We start from the raw sequence: 18,493 nt of genomic DNA on the forward strand, positions 1-18,493 counted from the left end.
AGAAAAGATACAACTGATTAGGTTCCTAAATACATAAATCTATAGTTATAAACTGCAATATCTGAATTCATAAGATGCTGAACTACAATCAAGTAAACCCTAGTGAACTAAACTCCACTATGAGTTAGTGCAACCCATTATTGGAAGCAATAGCAAGACAAATAAAAGTGTGGAGAAGCTATACGGAATAAGCTGAGAAGTGCATACAGCTAGTCCTTGTTTAAATGACCATAACTGGGACTGGCAACCTGATTGTTAAAGCAAAGTGGTGGTAAGTGAAACTGCAACTATGCTTATGATGATCAGACTTCAGCTTTCCTTTGCTTTACAAACCCGCGAAGTCATAAATACAATAATTGTTCGCAAAGTTACTTTTTCATCATTGCCATAACTGCAAACAGTTGCTAAATAAGGAAGTCACTAAACAAGGACTACCTGCAATACACATCAACACAGCAAAGAGCCCAGTTGGCCAGTCAAGCAGTACCCTTCAAACCAAGAAGCTAAATTCAAGAGGTGTCCTAGGGAGCAACCAGTTCCTTAAACTGGTTTGATTTTCTCCACCCCAGTTTAGTTTAGTTTAGTTTATTTGATTTCTATACCGCCCTACTCCCGAAGGACTCAGGGCAGTGAACAGCCAAGCAATAAAATACATAAATACACAAAATTTAAAAACCAGATTCAATCAAATTAAATCATTTTGGCCCAGACAGATTAAAACACCCCAATAATTTAAAAACAGATTAAAATTTACATATTAAAAGAGGGAGGAGATTAGGCCAAGCCCGCTTGATGGAATAAAAAGGTCTTCACAGCGCGGCGGAAGGTGCGCAGATCCGGGATCCTCCGTATCTCTGGGGGGAGCTCATTCCAGATGGTAGGTGCCCCCACAGAGAAGGCTCTCCCCCTAGGGGCCGCCAGCCCACACTGTTTGGCTGACGGCACCCGGAGGAGTCCCTCTCTATGAGAGCGTACTGGCCGGTGGGAGGCTATTGGTGGTAGTAGGCGGTCCCGTAGATAACCAGGTCCTAAGCCATGAAGCGCTTTAAAAGTGGTAACCAAAACCTTGAAGCGCACCCGGAAGACCACCGGGAGCCAGTGCAGCTCGCGCAGGAGAGGTGTCACATGGGAGCGCCATGACGCTCCCATTACCACCCGCGCAGCCGCACTCTGCGCCAGTTGGAGCCTCCGGGTGCTCCTCAAGGGGAGCCCCATGTAGAGAGCGTTACAATAGTCCAGGCGGGAGGTGACGAGGGCATGAGTGACCGTGCGTAACGAGTCCCGATCCAGAAAGGGACGCAACCCCAGTAAGATATTTACAATCCCACAAAACATGGCAAGCTCACAACCAACTCACTTCACGTTGTTTTTAAAACCATCCCCTTGGCTGCCTGGCGTAATGCCAGCCTTGATAGACCTCAGCACTATCAACACCCCTGACCAAGGATGTTGAAGGTACCAGAAGGAACCCCATTGCTATTTATGGGCCAGAACGCAGCTCGACTTGGTGCCAAAGCTAAAACCCACAAAGGACAAAGACGTTGAGATTAGCAAGCTTGGCATGATCCATGCCTTTTTTTCCCCCCTCTACCAAAGTTGGCATGATTTTAGTTCAGTTGCTATCTTAAGTGCTTGGCTGAAAACACCATTCTGTTTTATGGCCAGAGAATAAACTGGAAACTTTGCCTCAAGAGATCGGCCTCCTGCAATTTTTTCCACATCAGTTACGTCACCTCCCAATTCAAGGGGGAAGGGTAAAAATAAAAGCTATAGATGAGAATTTTGTATTTCTTTTTCTCATGTCCTGCTTGACCCAGGACAGAAAGTCCAGTTAGTCAATCCAAAGTACCCCTTGAAACATCAAGAGCCAAATTTTAGTCTTGGCTATGGATCTAAACTTTCTAAAATAATAAGTACACCAAGTTTCTACTGCCCGAGTCAAAAATACTTTCAAAATCTCATTTTTTCCCCCAGTTGTTTCTGGACCATGAATTGTACAATTTACAATTACAGGATTCCAGTGAAAACCTGTAGCTGTTGGAATGTCTCTTTTCTGTAAAATAAAAACACCATAATTCAGGTTCTTGCCAAACATCAGGAGGAATTGACAGGCAGCTATTGGAATGTCCATTACCTATGAAATAAAAATACCTCAATTAAGGTTCTTGCCAAAGATCACAAAGGATTGACAGTCTTGATTTGCAGAACAGAGATTTCCATCTTTAAGGATGGCCCGAGGCCATCTTTGACCTTTGACCTTTTACAGTGAGAACACCTAAAAGAATCTTCCATGGAATTGCAGCAGCCTGGAAGAAGCTAAAATATCCTGGAGCATTAGCAATTCTTCTTTGGATTATGCCCAGAAATAAATTATGCCCAAAATTGTAGAAAGAATATGCAGGTAGCCCTCAACATACAACAATTCAGTGACCATTCAAAGTTACAATGGCACTGAAAAAAAAACCCTGGCCACATGATCAAAATTCAGATGCTTGGCAACTGATTCGTACTTATGACAGCTGCAGTGTCTCGGGGTCATGTGATCATCTTTTGCTGCCTTCTGATCAGCAAAGCCAATGGGGAAGCCAGATTCAATTAACAACTGTGTTCCTAACGTAACAGCTGCAGTGATTCACTTAACAAACGTGTCAAGAAAGGTCGTAAAATGGGGCAAAGCTCACTTAACAACTGTCTCACTTAGCAGCATAAATTTGGGGCTCAATTGTGGTTGTAAGTCGAGGACTGCTTGTATTTGTCTATGGTAGCCAAAACTCAGGAGGAGTCTGGTAGAACTTTTCAGACCAAGATTTTGTTTCAATTAAAAGATGCATTTGAAGAAAGCTTGTTAGTAAGAGTGAAATCCTCGCTGGACAGTTGTAATTTGGTCTTGCAAGCCAACATTTCCCATACCGCCACCTCCACACCAGAGGTAGGTTTCAGCAGATTCTGACTAGTTCTGGAGAACCGGTAGCAGAAATTTTGAGTAGTTCAGAGAACCGGTAAATACCATCTCTGGCTGGCCCTGCCCCCATCTATTCTCTGCCTCCTGACTCCCAGCTGATCGGAAGGAAATGGGGATTTTGCAGTAACCTTCCCCTGCCACGCCCACCAAGCCATGCTCATTAAGCCATGCCACGCTCACTAAGCCACACCCACAGAACCGGTAGTAAAAAATTTTGAAACCCACCACTGCTCCTCACCCCTGTATTCTAATGCAGCTCAGGTTCCAAAGACTATTCAAATAGTCTTCCCTGAAATTATAGTAGAGGTATTTGTGAGTTCACATTACTGTTCCAAAGAAGACTGATGTGTGTTTGGCAACATTTATCTGCACTTGCTTCTCATACTTGAATTCAACTCCAAGAGGAAGTGATCTCTGACAGCTGTACATGTTAAAAAAAAAAAACCCTCTGAAAGTAACTGCAATAAATAAAGATCTGTTCAGCCAGGTTTGGTTCCCACATTTTACTAGGCCAAAATTTGTTAAATCCTGATTTGTTGGATAAACCACAGTTGGTTGCATTTATGTAGCATACTAAGTCATAAATCATTGATAATGATAAGGCTGGGTCCATATAAGCTATTAAAAGAAAACCAAGGAAACCCACATGACGACTTGGGACAGGGTTTCCCAAACTTGGCAACTTTAAGATGCATGGACTTCAACTCCCAGAATCCTCCCGTCAGCATAATTGACTGGGGAATTCTGGAAGTTGAAATCCACGTCTTCAAGTTGTCGTGATTGTAAACCCTGATTTAGGGCTATTGATGAAGGCCTTCATTCTCCATTATGTATGTACAGTAGCCAGAAAGTCAAGGAGGATTAGAGATTCCAAAACAAAGAACAAAAATATAATAACAGTAATTTTATTTTGAACATACGAAGTTGCCACTACGGGAGAAAAAAAGGAGACACCCACAAATCTTTAATAACTTGAGGAGAAATAAGCAAGAAGCACATTAATAGAGGAACAGAGAAGGATGGAGTGGAGAGGAGAATTAAGGATGGTGTATTTGTATCCAAATCTCCTCTTGTAAAGGAAGATTCTAATCAATTTCTACTTGTAAAGTGCTTAGAAAACAAAATTAACTTTTGTCAAATTAGTTACAAACTGTTTTAGACAATTACTATACAATGTAACGAAGTTAAACCAGTGTTCTTTTAAACTTGGAAACTTTTACCAAAATATTTCAGTTCCTAGAATGCTGGGTGGGGGATTCTGGGAGTTGTAGTCCAAATCTTAAAATTGCCAACTTTGAAAAACAGAGTTTAAATAACCAACACAAGTTACTGGCAATCTTTGTTTAAAGCAGCCATGAAAACGATCTTAATTCTGTCCCTGGATGTTATATTTATCCACTAACCAGAGTTCCGAGTTCTAAAAGAGGATTACTTTTAAAAAGAAGAGAGGAAGACACACTGATAAAAGACAGCACAGGAGTCTACAAAGCCCATTTAAAATGTCAGACAAAAAAAATCAATGAAACACATTAATAGCAATCATTGACTTATAGGGCATGTTAAAATCCCAGAAATGCTAAGTTGTAAAATGCCAGGAAAAGAGGAATTTTTTTAGCCAGTGCTGAAAAAACAGCACAGAGAAGATCAGGCAAAACGTTTTGAGGACAACACTCCCCAAACTACTATGCAGCTACTGAGAAGACATTCTTATTTGTAGAAAAATGCCCAGTTTCATTAGCTGGAGGTCTCCAGGAAAAGCTCTCATCTTAAGTTTGGTCAACTACAGGTAGCCCTCAACTTACAAAAGTTCCTTTAGTGACAGTTACAATGGCACTGCAAAAAGTGACTTATGACTGTTTTTCACACTTATGACCATTGCAGCATCTCCATAGTCATCTGATCAAAATTCAAACTCTTAGTAACTGACTCATATTTATGACAGTTGTAGTGTCCCAAGGGTTACAGGATCACCTTATGCAACCTTCTGACAAGAAAAGTCAATGGGGAAGCCAGATTCACTTAACAACTGTGTTACCAACTCAACTACTGCAGTGATTCACTTAACAACTATGGCAAGACAGGTCATAAAATGGGACAAAATTACTTAACTTCTGTCTCGCTTAGCAACAGAAATTTTTGGCTCAACTGTGGTCATAACTCAAGGACTACCTGTATGCATGCCTTACAGTCTTGCCTCCCTTGAATTAAGCATACTTGTATTTTTTCCCCCAGTTCTGATATTTTGGGCAAGGTTTCTGTTTTGTAAGGAAGGGGACTGGGAATTTCAGAAGGAACTGGGTTGGTAGGCAAGAGAGGTAGAGAAAAGAGCTTGTGTGGAAGGGTTAGCCTTGTTGGTCAAATGCAGAAGCCTTGTCATCCACACCTGACCTACAGAGGGAGGTTCTCACACCAGATACAGAGCACTGTTCTTTTTCAAGCAAAACATTTGGCATTCCTGATTGAAAAGAGCATCAAGATAACATCTTGTTAAAGGAATGCGAGTCATTTCTCGGGGAGGGTAGATCCATAATGCTTTTACAAGAGTGTTTTTCAAGCTTGACCCTACTAAAGGTGTGTGGACTTCAACTCCCAGAATTCCCTAGCCAGCTATGTCAAAGTCCACACAAGGGAGGGTTGCTAAGCTAAAGAGAAGTGTTCATCTTCGAGAAACACAAAGTTTAGATGCTTCTCTGACCACTGGCACTGAAAATCATGCCAAACAAAGTTGTAGATTTAGGAAGGAAGCAAAGAGATCTGTGTTGCTTTGGGACCAGACCATCTCACACTGTATGAAGTCAAACAATGCACGAAGCCACAATGTTGTTTGTGGTTTAGCACCTTGAGTGAATCCAGCCAAGTGTGACCTATTCAACAAATAAGTGAACAAAATTTGACCTAGTTTGGTGGGCAAAGCCAGGCCTTGTGAAAATTGGGGAACCAACCAAGACCAAGTTTAGCTGCTTCACATTCAAGAGTTATAGAGAACGATTTTAAATTGACTCTAGTTTAATTGACTTCAATATATTTTAATTTAATTTAATTCAAGGGAATTGATGTTTTCTTTAGGAGAGATCCTTTCCTAAAAAGAACTTAGTACGGAAAAACAAATTCTCATTCCAATTTTATCTACAAGTTTAGGTAAATTCCATTTGACTTAAAACTCTTAAGACTCATTTCTACGTATCTCCCCAAAGATTCCTTTCCAATTTTCCTCTCTGGCAGCTGGAGTTCAGTTTGCAAAAACCCAGACTGAACCTTCTTGCTTGTGATAACTCAGATGCCAGCAGGCACCTTTCCATTTTATTTTCTTGCATTTTCAGATGTCTGTGGTTTGTCTTTTTCTGTGGTGCAAAAGCTCTGATAGGTGCCTGCAAATCTACACTTGAGGCAAAAGCAGGACACAAACATTGTAAATAAATATTGTGCTTTATTTTCCATGGGAATATAATCCCTTTATTGGCATTCCAGAGGATCATAAATCTCCTAGCCTTGAGGCTGGAATGGCTGGAAGCTCTTGCTGGATGTTAGATGTTGGTGGAATCTATTAAATTCATCATCTCTCTTGTTTTTTTGTTTTTTTTCTTCAATTATCATCTGGCTTGCTTGTTTTTTATTATACAGGTAGTCCTCGATTTACAACCATTCATTAAGTGACTCTTTGAAGTTACAACAGCACTGAAAAAGCCAATTTATGACTGTTTTTCACACTTACAACTGTTGTGGTAGCCCTGTGGTCACATGATAAAAATTCAGATGCTTGGCAACTGACTCATATTTATGACGGTTGCAGTGTCCTGGGTTATGTGACCCCCCTTTGAGATCTTCTGACAAGCAAAGTCAATGGTGAAGCCCGATTCACTTAGCGACTGTGTAACTCACTTAACTGCAGTGATTCACTTAACAACTGGGACAAGAAAGGTTGTAAAATGGGGCAAAACTCGCTTAACAAATGTTTCACTTAACAGAAACTTTGGGCTCAATTGTAATCGTAAGTCGAGGATTACCTGCATTGTTTTTCTTCTGTTATATTTTTTTCCATTATATTTCTTTTTCTTCTGTTCTAGTCAGGCTTTCTTGGTTTTTATTATATTGTTTTTGTACTGTGGTGTATCATGAGCCACCCAGAATTATTTGGAGTTGAGATCCATCAAATTTGAGTCAAGTAAATTCAATCAACCCTCCCTCCCTCCCACTTCAACTGTTGCTGATAATAACACTGATTTGCAGCAAAATATTATCACGGATAGTATTCCTACCGAGAACCTCAACTACAGGTAGTCCTCGACTTACAGTCATTTATTCAGCAACAGTTCAAAATGACAATGGCACAGAAAAAAAGTGACTTACAATCAGTTCTCGCACTTATGACTACTACAATGTTCCCTGTGGTCATGTGATCAAAATTCAGGCCCTTGGCAACCGGCATGTACTTACAGTGGTCACAGCACCCTGGAGTCCTGCGACCACCATTTGTGACCAATCACGCCGGCTTCTGATTAGCTGGATTCATTTAGCCAGCTCACGAATCACCTAACAATTGCAGTGATTTGCTTAACAATCATGGCAAAAAGGGTCCTCCAATTACATGCAACTCATTTAAAGGCCACCTTGCTTAGCAATGGAAATTCCCAATTGTGGGAATTGTCCCTGTAATGAGCCATGCCTCTTTTTAGGCGATTCTGTTGACTCTCCCCATCCCATCTAAACTTGCAGGTGCTCAAGGTGGGTGTTTCCTAACTTCCCCTGCAATGATCTGCACTTCCAAACTGAATACATTTTAAATTTAGGAAAGCCAGTTTGGACTTATGGTTTAAGGCACCAGGCTAGAAAGACCGTGAGATCAAGTCCCAACTTAGCCATGAAAGCCAGTTGGGTGACTTTGGACCAATCACCAGGAGATGGTGAGTTCTAGTCCCACCTTAGGCATGAAGCCAGCTGCGTGACTTTGGGCCAGTCTCTCTCTCTCTTAGGTCAACTCAACTCACAGGGTGGTTTTAATGGGTAAAATAGGAGGAGGAGGATGTTTGATACCTTATTTGTAAAATTAAGAAATAAAACTAATAAAGGCAGGAAATAATAATAAAAAAATTGGACAGCCTCAGTCCATGACGACTTCAAATCCCAGAGTTCTCTGCAATAGCCATAACAGCTGAGGAATTCTGGGAATTTAATTGTAGCTTCGAGATAGCTTCCTCTATCCCAGGGGTGTCAAACTTGAGGCTTGTGGGCTGGATCCGGCCCACAGGGTGCTTAGATCTGGCCCGCAGGGCTGCCCTGTAAACAGCAACGGACCAACTCGCAGTGCCTCTGCCAGCAAAAATGGAGCTTGAAAGGGCTACAAGCAGCCCTCCTGGCTCTGTTTTGATCTGCGACGGCCTCCTGCAGCTCTCCGAGAGCGAAAACGGGCTCCGTTTTTGCTGGCAGAGGGCTAACAAAACAAACTAAAAACAGAACAAAAGGAGAAATGTTTCCCCTTTTGCATTTGAGCATGCAGGAAGGGACAGGAAAGGAGAAAGGGAAAGAAGAAAGAGAGGAAGAGAGCAAGGAAGGAAAAAGAAAGGAAGAAAGGAAGAGAGCAAGGAAGGAAAAATAAGGAAAGAGAGGGAGGAAGAAGAAAGGAGAATGAAGAGGGAAGGAAAAAGAAAGGAAGGAAGGAAGGAAGGAAGGAAGGAAGGAAGGAAGGAAGGAAGGAAGGAAGGAAGGAAGATTATAATGAGAGTGAGGGAGGGTCTGAGGGAAGTCCTGCCTTAGCACTTGGCCTCCACAGGTGCCCCTGACATGAGTGACGTTGAGTTGGCCACGCCCACCCCAGCCACACACCCCTTGAGGTCAAACACAACCCTGATGTGGCCTTCTATGAAATCGAGTTTGACATCCCTGCTCTATCCTAAAATAGGATCTCTAGCTTCAAAACCAGCCCTTTTCACAAGGCTTGAAGGAAAGCCACATTTTTACTGGCTCAAGAGGTCCACAAGACCCAAAGGGCAAGCGAGGAGCCCCTCCCAAAGTGGGTGGGGAATTGTAGGAGTGAAATATCACATCCACACAAGAAAGGCTGATGGGCTCCGTGGGGTTTACAGCTCCACAGCTTCAGCAGAACTGGAGAGAAACAGCTTCAGATTGTCTTTATCTTATTTGCAGGTAGTCCTCAACTTACAACCAGTCATTTAGTGACCATTTGAAGTTACAACGGCACAGAAAAACCAATTTACGGCTGTTGCACCATCTATATGGTTGCGTGATCAAAATTTGGACCCTTGGCGAATGGCATGCATTTATGATGGCTGCAGTGTCCTGGAGGCAAGGCAAATCCCTCTGACAAGCAAAGTCAAATATTTATTTATTTAGCGTATGGCAAAAATAGCAGTGTCAATGGGAAAGCCAGATATGCTTTACAACCGTGTTACTAACAACTTGATAACTGCAGTGATTCACTTAACGACAGAGGCAAGAAATGTTCCTAAAGTGGGATGAAGCACACTTAACCATGGTCTCATTTGACAACAAAAAATTGGGGGTCAATTGTGGCCGTAAATTGGGGACTACCTGTATTTATTAATTTAGCAACTTATCAAATTTATTTGCTGTCCATCTTGCGGTTCAGGCAACTGTGAGCAGCTTACATCAGGACAGATGACATATAACTGTTATAAGTATAAAAATAAATTAAAATCACAAAAATTAAAACAAGCTAGAAACAGGGGTTTTGGAAGGGAGAGATGCATATGCCTGCAGAGGGAGGGAAGGAAATTATAGTCCTCTCATCAGCCCAGAGTGCAAATTTGCAAACACCCATCCTGATCTATCAGAACAACAGAGTTGGAAGGGGTCTTGTAGGTCATCTAGTCCAGCCCTCTGCTCAACCAGGAGACCGTATACCATTTCTGACAAGTGGCAGTCCAGTCTCTTCTTGAAAGCCTCCAGTGATTGAAGCCCCCACAACTTCTGAAGGCAACTTCTGTTCCACCGGTTAACTGTCCCCACTGTCAGGAAATTCCTCCTTAGTTCTGGGTTGAATTTCTCCTTGATAATGGGACTCCCCCCCACATCTGCCACCTTCTCTACTTCTGAACCACTAAGAACCAGAACCAGGAACTCACTATGTGTGCAGTTTTGGAATCCGATTCCTACTCGGACTATCATCGCCTGAAGGGGAATGTGAGTCATAACCTACAGCAGAAGCATCCAACTTTTGCGGGGGGCAGAAGTGACACCTGGCCATTGAACAACACATTCTCAGTCGCTTTCCATATACCCGAGGGGGCATGGATGGGGGTGGAACCTAAATTTAAGTAGACCCCAAAATCAATCAAGTGGATATTTCAGCTCTTTTGTTGTGCATGCAACTACAGCTAATCCTCAACATACGACCACAATTGAGCCCAAAATTTATCTTGTTAAGTGAGCAATTGGTTAAGTGACCTTTGCCCCATTTTACAACTTTTCTTCCCACATTTGTTAAGTGAATCACTACAGTTGTTAAATTAGTAATACAGTTGTTAAGTGAATCTGATTTTCCCATGGACTTTGCTTGTCAGAAGGTAGATACTGCAACCATCATAAGTGTGAGTCAGCTGTTAAGCATCCAAATGTAAGTCACATGACCATGGGGATACAACAATGGTCATAAGTGTGAAAAACATTCATAAGTCACTTTTTTCAGTGCTGTTGTAACTTCGAATGTTCACTCAATGAACTGTTGTAAGTTTTTTTTTTTTTTTTAATTTGATTTATATGCCACCCTTCTCTGGAGACTCAGGGTGGCTTACAATGCGTTAAGCAATAGCCTTCATTCTTTTGTATATTTATACAAAGTCAGGTTATTGCCCCCACAAACTGGGTCCTCATTTAACCTACCTTAGAAAGGATGGAAGGCTGAGTCAACCTTGAGCCTGGTAAGATTCGAACCTGCAGAAATTGCAGGCAGCTGTGTTAATAACAGGGTGCATTAAACCACTGTACTTCCAAGGCAACCTGTACTACAGGTTGAGAACTACCTGTATTTTTTCCTCTTGGTTGCATTCAGCACTGGAAGTCAGAAACAACCTAAGAAAGGCACCTTGAGAATAAAGCCAAGCCTTGTAAGAGAAAAGCAGCCTGGGAAATACAGCTTCTTCCCTCCTTCCCTATCTTAGAGAGCTGCGGCCCCCAACCTTTTGGGTACCAGGAACGGAGAGAGGTTTTTCTGTGGACTTGAGGGGGCTTGGTTTCGCGTGCTTCTTGCATCCCGTGGATGGGGCTTCACTTGTTTGCACGGACCGGGTTCTGGCATGCCATGGCCTGGGATTTGGGGACCCTTGTTATAGGCTACCAACACTGCTATAGAAATATTTCAAATCAAGAGATTTGGCTTCTGCTCAGCTCTGGTCCTCAATCTTATAGACAAACAATCTTTCCTCTCAGAGCTGCCATCCTTCGCTCACTTCTATGCTTCACTTAGAAGCCAGTTTGCCATATATTACGGGGGAGGGGAGCTGGGGGGGGGACGATGGATGACGACGACTGAGAGAGGGAATGTGCAAGATGTGGGAAACCGAAAGCGATAGTTGGGCTGTTCTGAGACATCTCAAGGCCTTGGTCCTGAGAATGGAATGCAGCACCTATCTATCTACCAACCACAACAGGGACCGTTAGCAAAACATCTTCTCTAAATGTGACTGGACAATGGGAAGACAACAAGGGGGGTGGCTTGGGGAAGGGGGAAGTTTAACCTAGCGATTTTGGCACTCAAACTTCAGTTCCGGCTTCACATTAGTGCAACCACTTGGCTTTTAGTAAATCTAACCTTTTCGCCTCAAATGGACTCAAGCGTGGTTCTTTCCTAAGGGACCAAGTTTGCTCCAGGTCTCACATTTCCACTCAATTTTGTTCATAATTTCAAATATTGGTGACCAGACCAGTGTGACTCATTCCTGCTGTTTTAACAGTGTACTAGGATACCCAAAGCAGGTGTTACAAACAAACACAGAAAAACAGAAGAAAAAGAACGAGGGTTCTTTAGGAACAGCAGAAGTGGGGTACAGATTCCCTTTCTCTAATGCTAGGAATTTACACTTTATTATGCGCTCAAATTATGCAGAGTAGTTACTTATACAAAGAATGAATTAATTTGATCCCCACCCACACCCCATTCCAAACCCCGGGAATTTTAGTCCAGAGCAGATGCCAAACTGAATGGAGTACTTTGCCAGCAACTCCATGTTACTTTTATTACAAATCAGAGGCCTGCTCAATTTAATGAGGTTGACATCTGAATTAACATGCACAAAGTCAATTATTGCACCAGATGGAAACTCCTTGCAGGGAATGGAGCACTATGGAATAAGATAGCCAACACTTTGGTTATCCTTCTGTGAAGGAATTTCCGTAAAATCCCAGAAAACATTAAAGAAATTATGTTTGAACAGAATTAATATTAGTTCATTTTGATCTGTCTTCAAGGAGCTCAGTTTTGGGGTTGAGCTTCCCTCTAATCTGTCCACAGCCAACAAATACTGTATACATTATTTTGATGACATACAAGACATGGGATAAAGTTATTTGCCTTAAATGACAGGGCTTACGCATGGAATGGGGGAGCGGGGCAGAGGGGGGGGAGAAGCAAAACTTGTTAAGGAATAACTAAGCATTGTTAAAGCATTTCAGTCTGTGGTCCCAAAGAGAAAAATACACATCCCAAACTAGCCCATAAAATGAGATGACTAATTTCCCATTCATGTCATTAGATATTTAGGGGAAAGGTGCAAGACAAACATCTGGCTGAGTTTTCATTCCTGAAAATAAATAACAAACAAGAGTTCACTACGGGTATTGGACCAAAAGTGATTTCAAACATGCACCGCTGCATTCTAGTCCCCCATTCTGCTTTCCATAATGACCATGGCAATTAAACACTACCTTAAAAGGAGAGAGAGCATTAGTTAATAATACCTATTATTTCAAGGGGGCCTGTTAATAAATTACAACTAGGCATAAGGAGAAAACAACTATTTTGACAATTTCTGTGCAAGACAGAAGAGGAAATACAGTTAAGAGAACTGGAGGAGAGATTAAACAGCTGGTGAAGTACACATTTTGTAGGTTCCAACACGTGGACACATTATTTTATAACCCCTCCAAGCCATCACAGCACTAATGTCCGCTGGTGTTAGTATCATCAGTGGGTCATAAACAGAAGACTCACATTTGCTAACCTACAAGGACCCAATGCAATTTCACTCCACCTTCCACCTCTCAAGAAGTCTAACTTTTATCAACTATCAGAAAGTGGAAAAGAAGGGTACAACCAATTTAAGATCCATATTAGGGGCAGGGGGACAGAAAAGTGCCATATTTTGTTTCGGCGCCCACCACCCCTTTCCCTCGACACCCCAAATGAACTTTCCCAAAGTTTACACTTTCCCTCCAGCAGCAGTTTAGGTGGGGAAGAAGCTTCATTTTTATGGGACGCACACAGTCCTGCCACCTACCCGCTCCTATACACGCACATAGCAAAGCCACACATACGGCATGTGGGAAAAGACAGGGAGCATCTTGAAATTCAGGGCTGAACTCTGCTCAAGTGCCCCCTCCCCCTTTTAAGACCAGCATCTCCATCTTACCTTAAGACACCCTTGTAAAAACGGTGGGGAAAGGAAAGGGGTTCCAATCGGAAGGGCTGCTGCAAGGCAGGGCCACTTCCCCACCCCCCACCTCCACTTTCACTTACTAGAAAAGCCACTTGGAGAAAGTAAATTTTGCACCGAAGGGAATTAAGACAAAACCACCCAGGCCTTTGTTTGATAAGGACATTCTCTGACTAGAGGAAGAGGAAGAGGAAGAGGAAGAGGAAGAGGAAGAAGAAGAGGAAGAGGAAGAGGAAGAAGAAGAAGAAGAAGAAGAAGAAGAAGAAGAAGAAGAAGAAGAAGAAGAAGAAGAAGAAGAAGAAGAAGAAGAAGAAGAAGAAGAAGAAGAGAGGGAAGAGATAAGGAGGCGGCCCTGATGCGGTCACCTGAAGGAACCAGTTATGGAGGGGGGGAGTGCAGCCCCCCTCCCCCAATATCTCTCTGGCGGCTCCTTCCCTTCTCTGCTCCCCGGCGGAATCCCAGCCCCTCGGCTCCAATCTGGGACCCTCGGCTGTCCCTTCTTCTTTGCAACCTCTCCTGCCTTCTTCTCCCCCACCTCCCCGCCGGCTTCTTCACTCCCTGGGACCCGGCAGGCTCCGACCCCTTCCCGCGCCCCCTCCCCTTTCCCAGCCTTCCTTGCAGCCGCTCGCCCCGGAGCCTATTTTTAAAACCAACTTTGCCCAACTTTCCCGGGGTCCCTTGGCAGCCCCCCCGCCCCCCCCGGAGGCGAAAGCCGAGGCTTCCTCTCGTCCGGCCGCGGCCCCAGCCCGGCTCAGCCCCCACCCGGGCGGCCCCCGCCCCGCTCTCCCCGCCGGGGGCATCCGAAGGCAGCCGAGCACCCACCGCAGCCTGGGCGTCCCAAGCGCCGAGTCCCAGGGCGAGCAGCAAGAGGAGGCGACGGGCGCCCGGGCGCAGCTCCATTCTCCACCTCCTCCAGGAGCCCCGCAGCCTTCGCCCACCCCCAAAAAAAGGGGAAAGGGAAAAAAAGGCACCGCAGAGGAGGATGAGGTGGGCAAGGAACTGGGCAGGGCTGGGCCGGGCGAAGCGGCTCTGGGCGCCCGCCTCCGCGCCCGCCTCCGCCTTCCCCGGCTCCGAGCTCGCCTTCGCCCGGGTGCGCGGTCCCTCCCTCCCTCCCTCCCTCCGCGCCCCCCTCTCTGGGGACTACTTTGCCTGCCTCCTGTCCTCGGCACGGATCCATGCGCCTCCCGGCCGGCTTGCCTTCGCCGCTGGCGGATGGGATTTGTAGTCCCGCGGCTGACTCGGGACTTGAATCGGCCACCAAACTCCGAAATCCGGATTGATTTTTTTTTTTTTTAAAGGAAGGGGAAGAAAAGTTTTCTCCCCTTTTCTTTAAAAAAAAAAAACTTTTCTCCCCTTTTCTTTAAAAAAAACACCTTTTCTCCCCTTTTCTTTTAAAAAAAAACACCTTTTCTCCCCTTTTCTTTTAAAAAAACTTTTCTCCCCTTTTCTTTAAAAAAAACCCTTTTCTTCCCTTTTCTTTAAAAAAACCCTTTTCTTCCCTTTTCTTTAAAAAAAACCCTTTTCTTCCCTTTTCTTTAAAAAAAAACCTTTTCTCCCCTTTTCTTTTAAAAAAAAAACACCTTTTCTCCCCTTCTTTAAAAAAAAAACTTTTCTCCCCTTTTCTTTAAAAAAAAACTTTTCTCCCCTTTTCTTTAAAAAAACCCTTTTCTTCCCTTTTCTTTAAAAAAAACCCTTTTCTTCCCTTTTCTTTAAAAAAAAACCTTTTCTCCCCTTTTCTTTTTAAAAAAAAACTTTTCTCCCCTTTTCTTTAAAAAAAAAAAAACTCCCCCCCCCCGTCTCTTGCTTTCGTTGCGCTTTCGTTGTGCTTTAGCCCGGGCTCAGCTGCCAGGGGGCTCGTGCGTTGGATTGGGAACCGGCGAGAGGGTCTTGGGCGCAGTTTAGGGACTCCGGACGCTTTCTGGCCCTTGTGGCTTGAGCCGCTGACAAACAAGCCGTACATTCTCCTCTTCTACAAACTCATCCCGGTTAGTTCCTTTTGGAAGAGAAAGAGAGAGGAAATTAGGCACCGGCAGGAGATTCAGAGAACTTGCCGGAGGAATAAAAGTTGATTTTCTGCGCAAAGTTCTACTCCCGATGAGAAACGGGATCAGTTTTCCCCCTTCCGAGGACCCGGGTGTCCGTGCTTAAGGAAACCGTGGCTGAACATGACTCGCTTTATTAACTTAACCTCTTCAGCTGGGTTCCCACAACCCTCGTTTGCGAATGAGTGTTTCGTTGGGGTTGTTTAAGGAAACCGGCGGGAGAATTACAGCCCATCTTCAGTAGCCCAGTTTCACGCGCAACAAGGACCCTTTCCTACAACCAGCGGGGTGGGGTCAATTCCAGCCGCCCCACGCAACCACTCCAGAAGGGCAAAACTCGCAAGAGGATCCTGTCCGGGGCAAGTCTAGAAAGTTTTCCCCAGAGAGAACTTTGAAGGTTTTTGCAGCCTCCCAACGGGGGGGGCCTAGCGCCGTCGAGCGGGGTGGGGGTGTGGGAGGGGGGGCGGCGAGAGTGCACCCCAACGGCTGCTGGCTCTCAATCGCTCTCAATCGTTGGTGCGCTTCCCCAACTTCAATATATTCCATCATCTGAGAAATCGGACCGTCCCGCCAAAGCGTCAATGGATGAAATCAGGCTTGGCAGCTTTGGGGCTTTTGAGAAGCCCCGAAGACTGGTCCGAGTTGGAAGACCGAGTCCCCCCCTTCCCGAAGAGGCTGACGGGCGGGGTAGTGCCTGCGGCTCAGAAGACCCCCAGCCCCTCGGCCATGAGCCTGTAGTACAGTGGACTAAAGCACTGTTATTAACATCCACTTACATCTGCTGCCTGCAATTACTGTAAGTTCCAATCTCGCCAGGCTCAAGGTCGACTCAGCCTTCCATCCTTTCAAAGGTAGGTAAATTGAGGACCCAGTTTGTGGGGGCAATAAGCTGACTTTGTATAAATCTACAAAAGGATGAAGGTTATTGCTTAACGCATTGTAAGCCGCCCTGAGTCTCCGGAGAAGGGCGGCATATAAATTAAAGCAATATATATATGTTTGCATTCCCAATGGATCCTCGCCCGTCATTCCCCCGACCACCTGTTCCCCGACCAACTTAGTTCGCAAGATGCGCTGCTCCCCTAGATGGAGATGCCCAAAGTTAGCCGGCGCCCAGGTGAGACAGCCGGCTCTCTTGCCGGGGGAGGGGGCTCGTCTCTGGGGCGCTGCAGGGAGGCCAGGAGCCCCCCCACCTAAGCCCGACCTGGCGAAGGGGGCGGAAAGCCCCCCTGGATCCTAAAGGAAAGGGGGGGGATTCTCTGCCAAAGGCTGCGAGACCCGCACGTGTGGACGGACCAAGCCGGAAACGGGCTGGGGGGGGGCGTCGGTGGGAAGCGGGGGAGGCGAGGCCGAGGCGGCACTGCGGCTGCTTGGAGGGCGGCGGCGGCGGCGGCTCCGCCTCTGGTCCCCCGCCCCCGCCGCCTCTCGGCCGCGCGGCTTCGGCGCGGAGCGATCGCCGGGCTCCCGCGGGGTTGTCTCCCCTGCTGCTTCGCGAGGGCGGAGACCGCTCTTCACGTGTCCTGCCCGCGCGTCCACACGACCCGCCCTTCCCCACGCTTCCCTGGGGCTTGGGGGTCCAGCCGCGCTCGGGAGAGGCAGCATGTTCGCCGGGTGAGTGGCCGGGCCCAGAGGAAAGGAAAGTGGGGAGGGGGGATATTGGGGGGTCGCGTCTGCCGTGGGAAAGGCTGACATCTTTTTCCGTGGTTTGCAGGGCGCCCGTGTTGCTGATCGCCCTGTGCCTGGCAGCGCATCCCGTCCACGGGGTAAGTGTCCCGAATAAGGACCAAGAGGGCCGGAGAGCGCGGGAAGGTTACGGGCTGTGCTTTGGGGGGGGGTCCCCTCCGAGCCCCCTCCCCACTTGGGCAGGAATCCTGCCAGAGGGCGACTTGGCCCCTGGGAGTGGAGCCGTGGAAGAAGGGCGAGGTGGGTGGCAGGAAGCAAGGGAAAGTGGGCAGCCTCCTTGCCACTTGGAGAAGGTGCCAAAAAAAAGTTGGGATCCGAGGAAAAGTGGCTGGTGCGGGACCGGGGTGGGTGGGTGGGTGGACCGGGGTCCAAATGTGATATATGGGGCTCAGTCACCTTTTCCCTGCTGCCTGGGGCTGGCTTCCCCCTGCAGACCACTGCAACCTCCCAAAGCAACAGCCAGGCAGGTCTATCAGGATTGTGAGGAAGTGCACAAATGCGGGGTATTGTTTTTCTGCTGGAGCACGTGGACTTGGCTGAGGTCCAAGATGCCTCCTGTCAGTTGTTCCCTTCTAAGCCTCTACTCCCAAGTAAGCTGCAAAAGGAGCAGAGGCTGGCAGCTCTTTTGGTGCCCTGCTTTGTCCTCTGGGGAGACTTCCCTCCTTGCCTTCCTGGCTCTGTGTTGCCTTGACCTCTGCTTTTTCTCCTTTTTACTCCAGGGCCTAACTTGGCCCTCTGAGCCTAAATGCTCCCCGGAGCAGGGTTTGGCCTGCCAGGCTGGGCCAAAGCCAGGGTTGTGATTCTGTGTCCAACACAAACACACTTGCAAAGGTGTCAAGGAAGGAAGGCCCCACTGGAGTGAGAACGGAGAATTTAAGATCCTTCTCCACTTTTCATCCCTTGGTGGTTTCCAAGCCCCATTGATAGGAAAAGGGGGATCCCAAATATCCAAGATGATATGATTTCCTGCTTATAAATGGAAAATAGACTATAGATAGTGCTCAACTTACAACCGTTCATTTAGTGACTGTTCAAAGTTACAACAGCACTGAAAAAAGTGACTTACGATCATTGCAACACTCCCATGGTCCCCGTGTGCTTGGCAACTGACTCTTATTTATGACGGTTGCAGTGTCCCAGGGTCATGTGATCCCCTTTTGCGACCTTCTGACAATCAGTGT

The 18,493-nt window shown here is 45.9% G+C and overlaps 2 protein-coding genes across 3 annotated transcripts in view; one reads left to right on the forward strand and one right to left on the reverse strand.

Annotated features, from left to right (window-relative positions):
* Positions 1–14,665, reverse strand: part of COL4A5 (collagen type IV alpha 5 chain) — a 133,426-nt gene extending 118,761 nt beyond the window's left edge. The window contains exon 1 of the mRNA XM_034435040.2: positions 14,410–14,665. Within this exon, the coding sequence (XP_034290931.1) occupies positions 14,410–14,487 (78 nt within the window). The 5' untranslated portion in view covers positions 14,488–14,665. The remainder of the gene's footprint in view (positions 1–14,409) is intronic.
* Positions 14,666–16,994: 2,329 nt separating this feature from the next.
* COL4A6 (collagen type IV alpha 6 chain) overlaps positions 16,995–18,493 on the forward strand; it is a 184,335-nt gene continuing 182,836 nt past the window's right edge. The window contains exons 1-2 of one of the 2 annotated variants that reach the window (XM_060692072.2): positions 16,995–17,240; positions 17,341–17,392. In XM_060692072.2, the coding sequence (XP_060548055.1) occupies positions 17,230–17,240; positions 17,341–17,392 (63 nt within the window). In that variant the 5' untranslated portion in view covers positions 16,995–17,229. The remainder of the gene's footprint in view (positions 17,241–17,340; positions 17,393–18,493) is intronic. The other variant, XM_034435034.2, reaches the window with a different exon arrangement.

This window comes from Pantherophis guttatus, chromosome 12 (assembly GCF_059756535.1).
Source record: "Pantherophis guttatus breed Tessera chromosome 12, ASM5975653v1, whole genome shotgun sequence".
NCBI lineage: Eukaryota > Metazoa > Chordata > Lepidosauria > Squamata > Colubridae > Pantherophis > Pantherophis guttatus.